The 14,405-nt window shown below is 42.4% G+C and overlaps 1 protein-coding gene across 2 annotated transcripts in view; it reads left to right on the forward strand.

The window, feature by feature from the left end:
• Positions 1–14,405, forward strand: part of ca16b (carbonic anhydrase XVI b) — a 98,815-nt gene that overhangs the window by 58,739 nt on the left and 25,671 nt on the right. For both annotated transcript variants that reach the window (XM_072382039.1, XM_072382040.1), the window contains exons 4-7: positions 946–1,094; positions 8,005–8,100; positions 11,400–11,466; positions 14,080–14,237. In XM_072382039.1, coding sequence (XP_072238140.1) covers positions 946–1,094; positions 8,005–8,100; positions 11,400–11,466; positions 14,080–14,237 — 470 coding nt within the window. The remainder of the gene's footprint in view (positions 1–945; positions 1,095–8,004; positions 8,101–11,399; positions 11,467–14,079; positions 14,238–14,405) is intronic.

Here is a 14,405-nt window from a genome sequence, read left to right on the forward strand (position 1 = left end):
TTAATGTTATATCAAGTTTTCTTTACCTTTATCGCCATCCATGCGCGATCGGTTCTTTGGTTCAGCCATCTCCAATAGGTAGTCTTTCTGGAAGGAGCAGTAACTATTAACACTTATTAACACTGCGACCTGTTTTGGGATCTTCGAGTCTTGGGAAAAATTTGAAAAGATGCCACCGACACATTAGCACACAAGTCTTTGCTGTGTCATATCTGTAAAGTCACATTCATAGATGAAAAATCAAACCATTTCTGTGCATCGGGCCGCGCAAACAACTGAAATTCCTAATTTCCTCGACAAAAAATGTCTTTGCCGGAGCCTCCGCTGTTAATGAATCTTACATGAGAGAAGGTGGGGAAAAAAAATGCCTGCTATTCTGCAGAGGAAGCAGTGGCATTGCAGTCCTTTTTAAAAGCTGCCATGTGGATGAAGATCACAAGGCATGCGAATGCCATTATGTGTCGTAGCGAGTCGTGCAACAATTAAAGAGACGGCAGCTTTTTGCTGAACCTGTTCACTACACCTCACACAGTCAACCAGGGATGTCAAGGCCACCGGGGGGGAAGCATTCTTGTGCTTTCTCTAAAGGGCACATATCTAACATCGCTGTGTAGGTGCTCACACTGACTTTCCATTTAGCAGCCTATAGAAGGACTCTTCTCATAGATATTAAAAAAAAAAAGAAAAAAAAAAGAAATAGATAGATAGACGACTTTATTATTCCCTTTGGGAGTAGCACAATGTGACATCTTAGATCTGAAACATAGAATATTTCTGGAAAAAAAAAATTATGAATGCAAGTGTGTCATTTATAATAAGACTTGAGCTACTTTACGTGCTCTTATTTAATTTGTAGTCTCCCTTTCTGCTGTCTTTGCATATTTGCGCTTACATTTCTGCCTTTGATTCGATTATTCCTCCCCCCCCCTCCCCGTTTGTCTTCAGTTGCTGTGCTCCTGAAGGACGACTACTTTGTGAGAGGTGCTGGACTGCCAGGACGCTTTAAGGCCGAGAAGATGGAGTTTCACTGGGGCCAGAGTAATGGATCGGCAGGCTCAGAGCACAGCATCAATGGCAGAAGGTTCCCTGTAGAGGTAAACGTCATGTTACTACTCGCAGTTTGGCAAATGCTTATGGTCCAGTGTTGAAGGTCAAACAGTGAATATTAGAGAATCATTAGCAAAGTGTTTTACAGGTTGATGCTATTTCTAAACTAACTAATGAACCTCAAAGTTAAGGTTTAGACACATTTTAAGCTCGTGAATCATGGCGGAATTCTTTGTGGATTGGGCTCTGTGGAGCTTTGAAACGTTGGCATTTAAAACTTCAAAAGCTCAACAGTATACGGCAGTAAATGCTGAATTGAGGCAACGTGTCTGTGCCTATTAGCGGTCTTCTTTCAAAAGAGGCTTTTAGTGAGCTCTGGATCCACTGAAGAGTCAAATTAAACTATTGTAGATGTGTCATTTATGAGCTCATCATCAAAGGCCTTGGTCATGGCATCCCCGAGTAAATGCATGTACATATAAATCAGTCCATCCATACAAAGAACAATTACAGAAAAGAATTTTGCCATGTTCACCGCCATAAAGCTATAGGAGCCAACATCATTTTCTTTCATTTCCAACTCTGCAGCTCGTTCACATTAAAGTTAGTTTACTAGAAAACAATCACATGCAGAAATTAGCGCAAGCATAACCCTGATGACATTATCCTGGGCTATATCCGATTGTGTTTGGAGACACCATCTTTATAGCACTGGAAGGTTTTATTACTGAGTGGTCTTCTAGAGTGTAAAAGATGAGGGGATTTATCAGACTGGGAGGATCTCTCTCTCACACACACACACACACACACAAATCAAGCTGCAGTATCCAAGTGTTTGAAAAAGGGAGAACAGATTGCAAGTAATAAAGGGAAACCAACAAAAATCATCCAAAACTCTTGTAAAAGAGGTGTAAAGGGTGCAAAGTCTCAAATCCTCTGTTATGATGCATTGTGCATAACGGATTAAAGCATAAATCTCCCTCTTTTTTTATACCACGCAGAAAAAAGGGTTATGACAGCCTCTCTTTTTTTATCATTTACTGTACCATTCCTAAATTGAATTAGCAAATGCATCACACTTTGTGTATTTTGTAGGGTTAAAGTAGTGATTTTCTTCTGAACCTTGCACAGTTTTTGATAATTTCGTAAAATTCAACAGTGAATAAAAGCAGGAAATATCTGTTGGTTTTCCTCTCTGTACGGAATCCAAACACGCAGCTTGAGTCCTCCTCTGTTTGTTTCTTGGCTCTCTTCTTTGGAGCCCTCTTCACCAGCACGGCTTTTGATGCTGAATGGCTGGGTAATTAGATTTATTTTTGCCACATCATTTTGTGTTCAGTGTAGTGTTAAAGGGCACCGGATTATATACAGCCATTATAAAGCTGTTGTGCATATGGCTCCTTTGATGGTGTGCTTCTAAATAATATGGTGGAATTTACTTTAATGGCCAATTTGGGCAGCTGTTAAGAAAAAAAAGTACAGGAGAGAAAAAAAAAAAGCACGGGGAACGAGGAAATTATGTCCTCCAGTTCATGGATGTGAGATGTAGATTTGTGGCTTGGCATGTCTTTGGTGTTTAGAGAATGGTTTTGCTTTGAGTTCTCTGTGAAGGTGCACAGATCCCACTGCTAATATGCTTCTTTTATACAAGTAAACAGCATGAACACACCTGTTTGGGTTAGGAGGGGGGGAGAGGAGGGAGGGGAGGGGGAGGGGGGACCATGAAACAGAAATAATGTTGGGTCAAAAAAAAAAAAAAGCCACATGTTTTATATAGGATGAAAACAAACAAAACACTTGATGATGATGATCTTTGCTGGTTGTCTTCATATTGCTGAAATGCATCTAAGCCCGAGTGAACTGAAACACCTTGAAACCGCAAGCTGGAGCTGAGTGCTTGCTTGCCGACCGCGACTGGTTAGCAAGCAAGCGGAACGGTTCGAATAAAGAGAGGAAAGCAAAGGACAAATCATTGAAAGAAATCCAGCTCTTGCCATTTGTAGAGATGCAAACCTTGGCCAAATATGCCGAAAATGTGGGAAAACAAGCCTAATCATCCTCGATTACAGCAGACCTGTGTGCTGACGCAGGGAAGGTGAGTTTGTGAGCACGGCACTGCCCCCCCCCCCTAAATGTTTGGGGCCAATCGTAAAGAAAAGTCTGCCATCTGCATGCAAAGATCATCTGCGGCAACTCTGTGTGCTATTGGGGGGGTTAAAAGAAAAACTCGCAAAGCATCACAGAACTAATTGATTAATGGACTGAAACAAAGTAGGAAAAAATAAAAGACTGTACTGTGGTCTGATTAAATGGAATTATGAGACCTGTGTTAAAACCATCCAGCTTGTTAGCAGCACTCTGGTGAAATACGGTTTATTATGGTGGGGCATTAGTGCACGTTGCATGGCTGACTGACGCATGTTTGAAGGCACCAGTAAATGCTGAAAAATGTAAAGTTTGTGCAGAAGCACAAGCTGCCATCCAATAATCTTCTCCGTGGAAGGTGTTGCCTTTTTTTAAGCAATTAAGGCAACGCACCGCAGGTGAAACGGCACGAGTCCATCGTAACACTCGCGGGCCTCCTGCCTCCCAGACTCGGCACCGTTTGAAAACATTTAGTGCGTCCTGAAACGAACAGAACAAACAAAAAAAAGAAAGAAAATGAAGCGAAGAATGCCCTGACTTGTAGAGCTGAAGTCTTGCATCAAGCAAGATTTGGGAAAACATTTTACTTTCAAAACTACATCTGTCAGCCTGGCCAACTCTGACAGAGGGCTTTTAAAAGAGCAGCTGATGCAACTCAGTGGTAAACGTCCCCCCTGTCCCAACTTCTCACGTTCTTTTTAAATGATGTTTTTCACTCTTGTTTGATATACTGTCTTTGGAGCTTTTTTTTTTTTTTTTTTTCAAATAAACATCTTGTTTGAAAATAATATCCAAATTCTTTGGATTTTAGTTTCTCTTTTCCGTTTCCACAATGTCAGAAGCGGCGCTCCGTGCTCTTCACCATTCAAATGAAGGGTGACCCTGTTCTGGTGACGAAGCACGTGAGGCGCGTGGCGGTCCCGATGGAACCGATGTGACACACAGCGCTGTATGATGGGAACTGAGGGGAAAAATGGGGTCAACAAAAGTCTCTGAAGGCAACTTCAGTCACTTTGTGATTTAAAATAGACAGTTGCCATTGATTTTTTTTTTTTTTCTTCCTCCCTGCAGGAGGAACAAAAAGACTCTTCCACCCATGTATTCTGTTAACGACACATGTAGTGTACATGCACGCAGTGCACCACCGAAACGACCCAGAGTGGCAGGTCTGCTTTTAAGAAATTATTCTGTTTTCAATAAGTCGGATCGCATACATCAGACATGATGTATTATTCGTCAGCGTGAACCAGAAGGTAAGAGTGAAATCGAATGATGAATGGTTGCAGGGGAGTGTGCTTATGTAGGATCTAGCCTTTAGCCATTTGACTGCTTCATCTTGTAAGATGTGTTGTTTTCATTTTTCATATTTATGACCACGAACGATTTGATAGATTCGACGCTGTATTATATCTGACAAGATGTGTGCAGCAAATCATACGTGTTGTACCGAATGTGTAAATGTTTCTGCTTGGAGTACCCGGTGACCCTTTATAGCAGAGGTTAGCTTTTGTTTGGGCGATTATGGGTTTTTGCCTGAGATGTGAGCGGCCGTGGGCCGTGGAGGTTCAGCTCCAGGACCTACTTGCCTCTGTTAAACAGAAACAATTTTCCAACCTGCTGTCTAATTATCTCTCGGCTCCAAATGAGTCACATTCAGCCCTGAGTCACTGTGTAACACCCTGCATAAAGGATTTACTCTTACAGGAAGAGGGGGGGAGGTTGCTTTTGTGCCACCTGCCCGAAAACTTGAAAACCAGCACAAATATAGTGTGCCTGTGAACAGGAGGTGAAAGACAAATTTAGTTTCAATGAGCTGGATTATGGAGCGGATCTGGCTTTGTAGTATGGTTATGTTAACAAAAAAATAAAGATAAAAAAAAGAGGGAAAGAGAGACAGAGAGAGAGGGAGGGAGGGAGAGAACCCAGTGGGCTGCTTGGCCTGTGGCTCCTGAGCTTGACATTAATCTAACCACGGTCTTTTTCATGGGAGTGAAGTGGGGAAATCGATAGATGGACCACCTGTTCGCTCAAACAGCACAATGAAAAATGAAAGTGTGGATTTTTCCTCCCTCGGGGTACCTTAGGGAGATCTTTTCCCATAATATATTAGGGTGTCACCAAGGTTAGATTAATTATACATGTATTACAAATCACACCTTGGAAGGGTATACGTTTGCACACCCAGCACTAAGGGCATATGAATAAGTGTTACTGTGAGCATACAGTGGTAAAGATAAAAGCTTCAGTGGCACTGAAAAGAAAACGCAGGGAGAATGAGTGAAGACTGATCCCTTGACCCACGTATCGTCCAAGAGCTAAAAGCACTGCTATAAGTACAGGTAACTCACGCTAAACTCAAGAAGAAGAAAAAAAAAAACCACCTCCAGACATGAAATTCACAGCATATTGAGAAACATAATCACCGATGTGGACTCAATTGTGCTGGAAAGGAAGCACGGCGTAGAAAGACCAAAAAAAACGCAGCCCCCGTACGTGTTTAAATAGAAAGATCACACCATTGATGTGATGCGCACCGGCGCCGGTATATATATTACAGTATTGACGAGGTTTGTGGTGCATGACGTCACCAATATCAGCGATCTCCCACTGGAACTGAACCAGTTTTCTGACTACTTAAACCGTTAGTCTGTTCAGAGGAAATCTGGACGACTGTATCTGAATGGAGCAGTGAAGTTGCAGCACTTGAGCTCTTAAAGCCACTGTTGTTGTTGTCGTTGTCGAGCGGCAATTACGTAAGGAGAACCCGTCCTGTTTTTTTTTTTTCTCCTCCTCCTTCTTTATTTCTCTTTTTATCCTTCGACAGCAGCTGTTTAGTGTTTGATAACGAGCGCCACGCTGGCTGTTCCGCTGCAAGCCCGTACAAATGTATATTCACCTGGTATGTTAGTTCCACTCAGCTGTGTTAGCATTTGGTCAACAGAGCACACTGCGGCTGATTTCCGTTTAATCTCACTCGAGCAAACAAAAAAAAAAAAAAAAAAAAGCATGCGCCGCTAACATCTATGTAGCATTGCCAATAGTCTAATCAGAAACACCAGGCTTCTTCAGTAACACCACTACACAGTTGGCACTCGATTCTTCTTGAAAATGAGTGCTCTAGCACTTAGTAGGTGCTCAAAAGAAAAAAAAAAAAGACAAGGTAGATGATTATGTGCGATGGGAGTGTGAGAATTGAGAAAATGTATCTGCTAACAACAAAAAGTCTGTGGCGGCAGAGTGAAAGCGAAAGGAGGTGGAAATGCATTTGTATGTGATATAATCCAGCGTCTCTCCTCACACAAACTTATTCCTTGTAGTTTCCTTGTTTGGGCTCAGCATTTTGCTGTCTTGGGAAATCATGCCAAACGTGACTTTGTTTTTTTTTTTCACCTTTTCCGCTTAAATGGGACAGGGGGGAGCGGCTCTTAAGCTTTTGTTTTCACACTCACTCGGTGCTGGAAATGAAGAAGAAAATGAGCGCGCAGGAACCAAATTCAGACCAAAGGATATCCGAGACGACGTGGACAGCACGTCCCTCTGCTTAAAGATTTGTCAGAACACCTGTCCGTCCTTGAAATCGACATCTTTATCTCTGGATGCGCACGAAGTTTCCTCCAACGTGGAGAATTTGTCAGATCTCAGCAAAGGCGCGGGAAACAAAAACGTGTGATCAGACGATTCGGGTTGCTTTATTGACTGCTATGAAAGTGTATAATTGAAAATCACGTTTTTCCAAAGTGTGCTGTTAACAAGAACAGGTCACATGAGCCAATCTTGGTGAGTAAATGAAGCCTAAGGGGAGCCGGCTTAATTGGGTAATGTAGTTAATAACATCTGAAGGGTGATGAATGGCCAATCCTCTTTCTTGCTGAGTTCTCAGACAACAAATTAGTTCCATTAAAGGCTGCAGTTAAAGGAACTCTAAAGGAAACTGATTAACTTTAATTATTTGGATTGAGTCATTTTGAACCCGGTTTGGGCCTGTGTTTCCCACTAATGGAATATCCATGTTTATACTCTTATTTACTTATTCCTTTTGTATTTGTTGTCAGCACAGCCAATTGGGGCTTACGGTGTCTTTAAGGTGATTTTCCTTTGAAAAGAAGAAAAAGGCATACCTTTTAATTAAATCAACATCTAGGACCTTTTTCTTATTGCCTATTAACTCTGTTCAGCGACATGAAAGGATTTTTCAATTTGCCGAGGCCTCGCAGCAAGATGACGGACGGCTCCAATTGCTACTTTTAGAATCATTTGCTGATTTTTATCAGCACTACCATAATATTTTAGCTTGAAATGAAAGAAATGACAATCTTTTTTTTATTGAAAGCCAGAGCCACGGCGGGTATAGGACTTGTATTCTGTGTATGACGCCTGTCACATTCCACCCAAACACCCAAAGAGTTGTTGTGATGTCAGAAGCAGTGTTGGGGATGGTTTTAAGGTAATTGGGATCCATGATTAGAGGCATTCCATTCTGTTAGATCTTTCCACAGAGGATGAAAAAAAAGAAGAGAGAACGCCCCCCCTCCCCAGTTCTTCGTCTCGCCTCGTTACTGTGCCTGTGAGGACAGTTGCCCTGAGGAATGGGATGCTGTATTTCTCTGGCAGCCTCCAGGAGTGGCAGCACACAAAAAAAAGACTGACACAGATTATGAGAGATTTATAGGAGTGATAAATACACTCTTCTTTTCTGCCCCTCAAAACAGCTTTTCATCAGCTCCTCGATCGTGCGTCCAAGTGATTGATGAGCTGACTGTTGGTCCTCCTTGTCCACTCCTTAAGATGTTTATTCTCCGTTTCCCACACCAGATGCAGATCTACCTTTACAATTCAGATGACTTTGACAGTCTCAGCGCTGCCATCAAGGAAAGACGCATCATCGCTGCCATGGCGGTCTTCTTTGAGGTAAGGCATCTGGCCGAAAGGTCAGGACTTATCTGGAGAAATCCAGGTGTACAATGCAAACCTGCCTGTTTATTCCGGGCTGAAGGACCGCTGCACGCATGGCTTCCCTCATAAGAAACGGTTTTAACTTTGATCCTCTGAATTTGCACCACGCGCCATCATTGGGTGAAAACTTTCAGCTTGTTTTTCGTGCTTTGGCTCGTTAGCGTGCCTTACCGACATTCCCATGAGCAACACTGACTTATGGTTTGTGCAAATTGATTTGAAAAAAAAAAAAAAGAAAAAGATCAAATGTCAGCACTCAAACAAGCTAAAAAAGAAACCCGGTGAGTGTGACAAATATACAATATCAGAACATGTAGCAGGCTGATGTTAGCATTCAGCAAGCGTAAATGCAGTCTACACAGCACTATTGTGTAATATGTTAGAATATCCTGATGCATGAAGGTTCATCTTTATACCTACTATTCAGTTTTCTCAGAGGAATTACTCTGCTCTTGAGGAAAACCTCTTTTGTAATAACTTTTAGCTTGTCGCTGCCAGTAGCACTGATGGAAAATGCTCTTATTCACAGGCCTATAAAATAACTATAAATACAGAGATGGTGCTTATTGCCAGCCGTTTGAAACGGTTTGCAAAACCATTGAGGAGAGCGAATAAATAGAAACTCATGAGGAGAAACTGACATGTAGGATGTAAGAAGCTTTTTTTTTTTTTTTTTTTACATGTTGGGGCAATAATGAAATGTGGTAAAGGCTAGAAAAGGATTAGGGCGATACTGAAAAAGCTAAAAATGAACCTGTTTGAAGTTCGTAAATGATGAATATTGGTTAGAAACGATCAGCGACACCTGTGTTGTGATATAAGAAAAATCTTCCACTGCTTGCTGACCGTTTTCCTGGTTCTTTGGCAGATTGCTTACTGAGATACCACAAATTGTCCCCTGACGATCTGAACACATACGCTCTTAATGGGCAAGATTGGTCCTAATTTCCGTTTAGCGCTGAAGCACCTCTGAGATTTATGAACTGTGTGCAGCTACGCAGACAACCTTGGAGTCCCTTGTCGTGTTGCGCTTATTTCTGGTGGCAACACCTTTACAATTAATGGCAGGTGATCAATGCAAGCTTACATTCGGCTTAATTGCATATAGGTAAGGGTCAGCTCTCTGGCAGAGGTAGGCTGGAATGGGGACACAGGTGTTTTGTAATGTAGGTCTTCCCTCAGACAGTGATGAACCGTGTGTGTGCGAGGACCTAAATGCCTCCGCTGGGTCCTGACAGCCCTATTGCTTACTGCAATTAGCACCACCATACACAATCCGCTGAATAGCAGTTTACAGTGTGAGGTTTTGTAAGCAGGCACACACACATTGGCTCAGATTTACCATTTCTAATCAATGAGCAGAGTTCTCGCTGTGCTCCCCAAAGGCCTATTAATGGCCTCTAAGGTTTGCATATTATCCACATTCAGCATTCAGTTCCACACAATTATTCTCCTCTGACTGACCTGAATTAATGTTGAGCAAGGGAGGAGTTGGTCCCCATATCCCAACACGGTTTTGTCCAGTCTTGTCTCCTAAGTAGGACATTGGGAATATTTGTAACCCGTGAGGCTAAACAAGTCTTTGCAAACAATTAAGAGTAGGCCGAACAGATAAGGAAGGACTCATCAGTGGCACTTTTTTTTTTTGAGTTTGTATGGTCTCTTATGTCTCCAGAGAAAATATGTAGAATTGGAAATTGGAAAGGCACAACATTCCAAAAAAAGTTTTGTGGGAAAATTGTGGCAAAAAAAGGGTCAGTTGCCAGCTTTAAAGGGTTGGGTGAACTGTGGCAAAGGGGGGGTTTAAATACTGACCGGCAGTATTAGTCCATAAGCTTTAATCTACATCTCTTACAGCAGGTTAGTACTACTTTGTCTTGTCTGGGATGATCTACATTTTAGGTCCAAGGCCACACACAGACAGTATTTACCATATCGTACCCACCATGTAAAAATGTGGATTTTTATAGAAAACTGTTTGGAACAAGGGGGTTTTCACCAGAAATGTGTCATGTGAACACTGCAGGTTCAATATGAACCAAAGTCTTGAACAACCTGTGCCACGGCAGACAGATATCGAGCTGTTAAGTCTTTTTTTTTTTTTTTTCTTCTTCTTCCTTTTGCAATTTGTTACATCAGGAAATCCTCTGACTCTTCTCTGCTGTCCCGTTCCTGTGCGCACACACACCGCTACACTCCTTTGCATTTACTTAAAATTGAACATTGTAGAAATAGTTCTTAACCGAACCGCACCCCGATGAAACGACCTTATAAAGAACATCTGAGATTGGGAGCTGCTTTCATTAGGAGAGTTAGCACCAAAGAAACTTGGGAACTGAGGTGTGTTGCATGAAGCTTTTCAACTCTTGCATTTTGGGCACTGTGTGATAAAAGAGACGACTCACACGCAGTTCTTCTGATATAGAATAAAAACTTGCTCAAATTAAAACTAAGGATTATTTCACTCTTTAATGAGGCATTCATTATTTACTTTGGACAAATCTGCTGAAGCAGAGAGCCTCTAGTAGTAAAACAGTGTTACTGTCCAGATAGTTCTGTTCTGGACAGGCTGCCTGCCTGCATGACTGCTGTTTTTTTTCTGTTTTTTTTTTAACAAAACTATCATCCCTCACAGAGTGGAGACCCACTGCAGTCTGTTAGCACACAAACTCCAAATTTCAGATCCTCCAGCCAAAAAAGCAAAGCACTTAAAGCAGATTACACTGCACAAGATTTCCTAGCCATGTTTCTAAAACACAAACATGAACGCAGGACTTGTTCGGTTTAGATCAATGTGTTTTGGTAACGGAAAGAGATAACTCGGGATGGCAGGATCGCATCGAACCACCGCGGCGTGCGCCTCGAAAAAATGTTGCAGTTAAATCATGAAAATCCACTGGGCAAAATTTGCAATGGGAGGCAACGTGCTTTTCAGTCTAATGCGATGCGTTCAGGGGCTATCAAAAACGACAAGACATGAAGTCCTGTGATATTAACGGTTAAAACAGAATTTTTTTTACAAGACTCCACATGTCATGGACTTTAACCTCTTAAAAAAAACCAATATGATCTCACCAAGGTGGTATTAAGAGCCATCTGGATTATATTGCATCATAAAGATGTTGCTCTTATTCTCTCTGACCCCTGTTTTCTGTTCATGTTGATTGTTTTTTGCGTTTTTATTTTGCTTAGATGATCATACTCGTCGCATAATCCCTTTTTGTAATCCTTTTGTCTCGGGATATCTCCTGCAGCTGGGGCAAAAAGACAACCCTGCTGTGGACCCAATCATCCAGGGATTGAAAGGAGTGGTGCATCATGGTAAGTAATGAGAGAGCAAGCTCAAACTTTTGCTGCGAGCAGAACGGTATTATTTACCGGGCGCAGGTAGTTTGATATTTAGTGAGCTCTTCTTCTCATCTCCTCCACATCGTTTTGGGTTTATTTGTTTGCTTTATATTTGTATGCCAAACCAAAATCTCCTTACCGCACAACATTACCCTCGGAATTAATTTCACGTGGGATTTTCAAAAAGCAATTGACCCTTACAAAATCCCTCTGACGCTGGTGTGCAGTCGATGATGGTAGATCCTCGAGGTAGATTCCTCTGACAGCACGGGTACTCTACTTGCCCTCAGAAACCAAATATTGACGTTCTTGCGTTCAACTGCTTAAACACTGGATGCCGTTTTTTTTTGTTTTGTTTTTTTTTTAGCTCTCAAATCGGTCTAAACCAACAAAATATGTGCAGAGTTTAACTTCAGAAGGAGAATAAATCTGCAAGATGCAGCCTCTCTCTTGGTGTTACGTCTCTGCAGGAAGAGACCTCCGCAGCTTCACTCACAGACACCGAACTATTAATTACATCTGAGCCTCAATTAGACAGCCCCCTGTATCCATCTCACATGTGCTGGCATGTACTGTGAGCTCCCGCAAAAGTCCATATTCACATTTAAACCGTTAAGGTTCTGTGCTGTGGCATAAATTGTAACGGGTACGGTATGTTGTAGTACTCGTGCTCGGCTTGCATCACATAATTGAATTTGTCCATGTCTTAGTCTGCGTAATCCTTTACTGCAGATTGAGGCACGACAACCAGCTGCTTGTTTTAAATCATGTATCTGATGGTCATTTTGTATCCAGAACTGTACACCAACATGTGTACGCATGGGGGTGTATGGGAGCATGACGTCATTTCTGCGCACTCATGATGGTTTCACAAGACCAGAGCTGAGCTTCACTGAGTCGATTCTAATTAGAATTTATAATGAGATGGATGTTTGATGTTGTGCTTTGTAGGCTGCTCAGGTTATGACATTTTGCATTAAGCAGTGGAGTAAAATCTTTGCTTCTTGCGAAAGACAAAGGTATGGTAGTGTAGTAGGAAAAGCTCCCCGTCAGCAGAGACCACGAAAGCACGTTTTTTAACAACAGAATCAGAAAATAGGTCACTTTGAACTGAAGTAAGTGGAATAAATAACAAAAAAAAAAAAGTCACTTCCCTGTTTAGTCATCAGCTGAGAGACCGTTTCACTTACAGTTTGATTTTATTTACTCATATAAGCTCCACTTTTAAAAAGACAATGCATGCCTGTGCCACCATGTTATTTTCATAAATCTCTGTAAGTCGGTCTCCAAAAAGAAAATTGTCTGCATTTACGTGGCACTTTTCTACCATATTGACACTTAGTGTTTTTATTGCCTCTCATTCACCAGTTCCCACACATGCTTGCGCACCAATAGCAGCATCGATGCCATGTAAGGTGCCTGCTACCATCAGGAAAAACTCACACTTAGCATGAGGAAGGGTCAGGGATTTAACTGCCAGCCCTGTAATTGGCGGACAACCTGCTCCCCCCCCCCCTGAGCCTCAGCCTCCCCTGCTGAATCTGGTGTTGTATAGCTACACAGATGTCTCTGATAGCACTACAGAATCCCATTTCCCAGCTGAAAACAAGCTTAGCATGGGTGTGGTGCTTTTTGGACTCTCTTCCTGTTAGCTACTAAAAGCTCCTCGCCTTCTTCACTGTTAGGATGGCTGGTTTTCCACTAGCTCGTTATCCCACAGTCATCCATCCATCAGCATCTCGCCGGCCCAGGAGCGATAGGGCACGTACGCCGTCTGAAGACAGAGAGAAGAAAGGCTGTGCATACTGAATTTGACTCAGCGTACAGATGAGGCATGGGGGCGAGGCTTCCTGTTCCTCTGGCGTCTGAATACAAACCACACCCTAAACCTCTGTTTCTTTTAAGATAAGGCCATGGGCTGTAAGAGATTGGATTTGACATAAATTCTGCTTTATTTAGGTTCTTCTCATCATAACATATATATATATATATATATAAATACACACACACACACACACACATATATATATATAAACCAACAGAAAACAAACCAACTCCTGTATCCCACGCAGCATATTTCCAGGAGATAAAGGCATCCTCCTCTGGATAATTTTAGCTCCCCCCCTACACAGCCTTGCCAGGTTCTGATCAGAGGATAGAACAGATCCAGTAATCATTTGGATCTGTCTTAATCCCCGTGGCCTATCCACAGTTGTTACATGGAGCAGAGCATGCTACCACCCAGCCACAGATCAGCTGTCAGAGTTGGCCATCTTATCAGGCTCCCCTGCTTTTGCTCCTCTCTCAGCCCTTCTCAGCGCAGAGATCTGGCTGCGGTGATAACAAGTGGCGAGGCTTTTAACTGCTGCTCTGCCACCAGGGGAGGCTTCAGAAAAGCAGTAAAGATGACACTAGGGGAGTGAAACGAAATAACTGTGCCAATGTAAATTTAACTCCAGGTATATGCATCAGTTTTAGTATTACAGTATTACACCGTGAAGAAATCTGATGTGTCTGAGATGTGCGGGACGGTGACCCTTACAAGTTGTTGCGAACTAACACATTTTAATTGCACTGCTTTCCCAGAAAAGGAGACTAACCTCAGGTCGTTCATCTTGAGGGATCTGCTGCCATCATCGGTGGACAGTTATTACCGGTACACTGGCTCTCTGACCACTCCGCCCTGCAGCAAAGTCGTGGAGTGGATCATCTTCTCCAGGCCTGTGTTTCTGTCCCATTCACAGGTGCGTTGGGTCCAGTCACACACACCTCGACAGCTATATTCCCCACACACACAGGAAGATCTCATTTGTGCACTGTCAGAGGATCACTTGCAGGGCAACAAATTTCTCCTCATGTGCCTCTAGTATCTGTCCTCTTTCTTTTATTCACCTCCAGCTCCTTTACATATG

Source organism: Leuresthes tenuis, unplaced genomic scaffold (genome assembly GCF_036924035.1).
Source record: "Leuresthes tenuis unplaced genomic scaffold, fLeuTen1.0.hap1 SCAF_3, whole genome shotgun sequence".
In the NCBI taxonomy this organism is placed as follows: domain Eukaryota; kingdom Metazoa; phylum Chordata; class Actinopteri; order Atheriniformes; family Atherinopsidae; genus Leuresthes; species Leuresthes tenuis.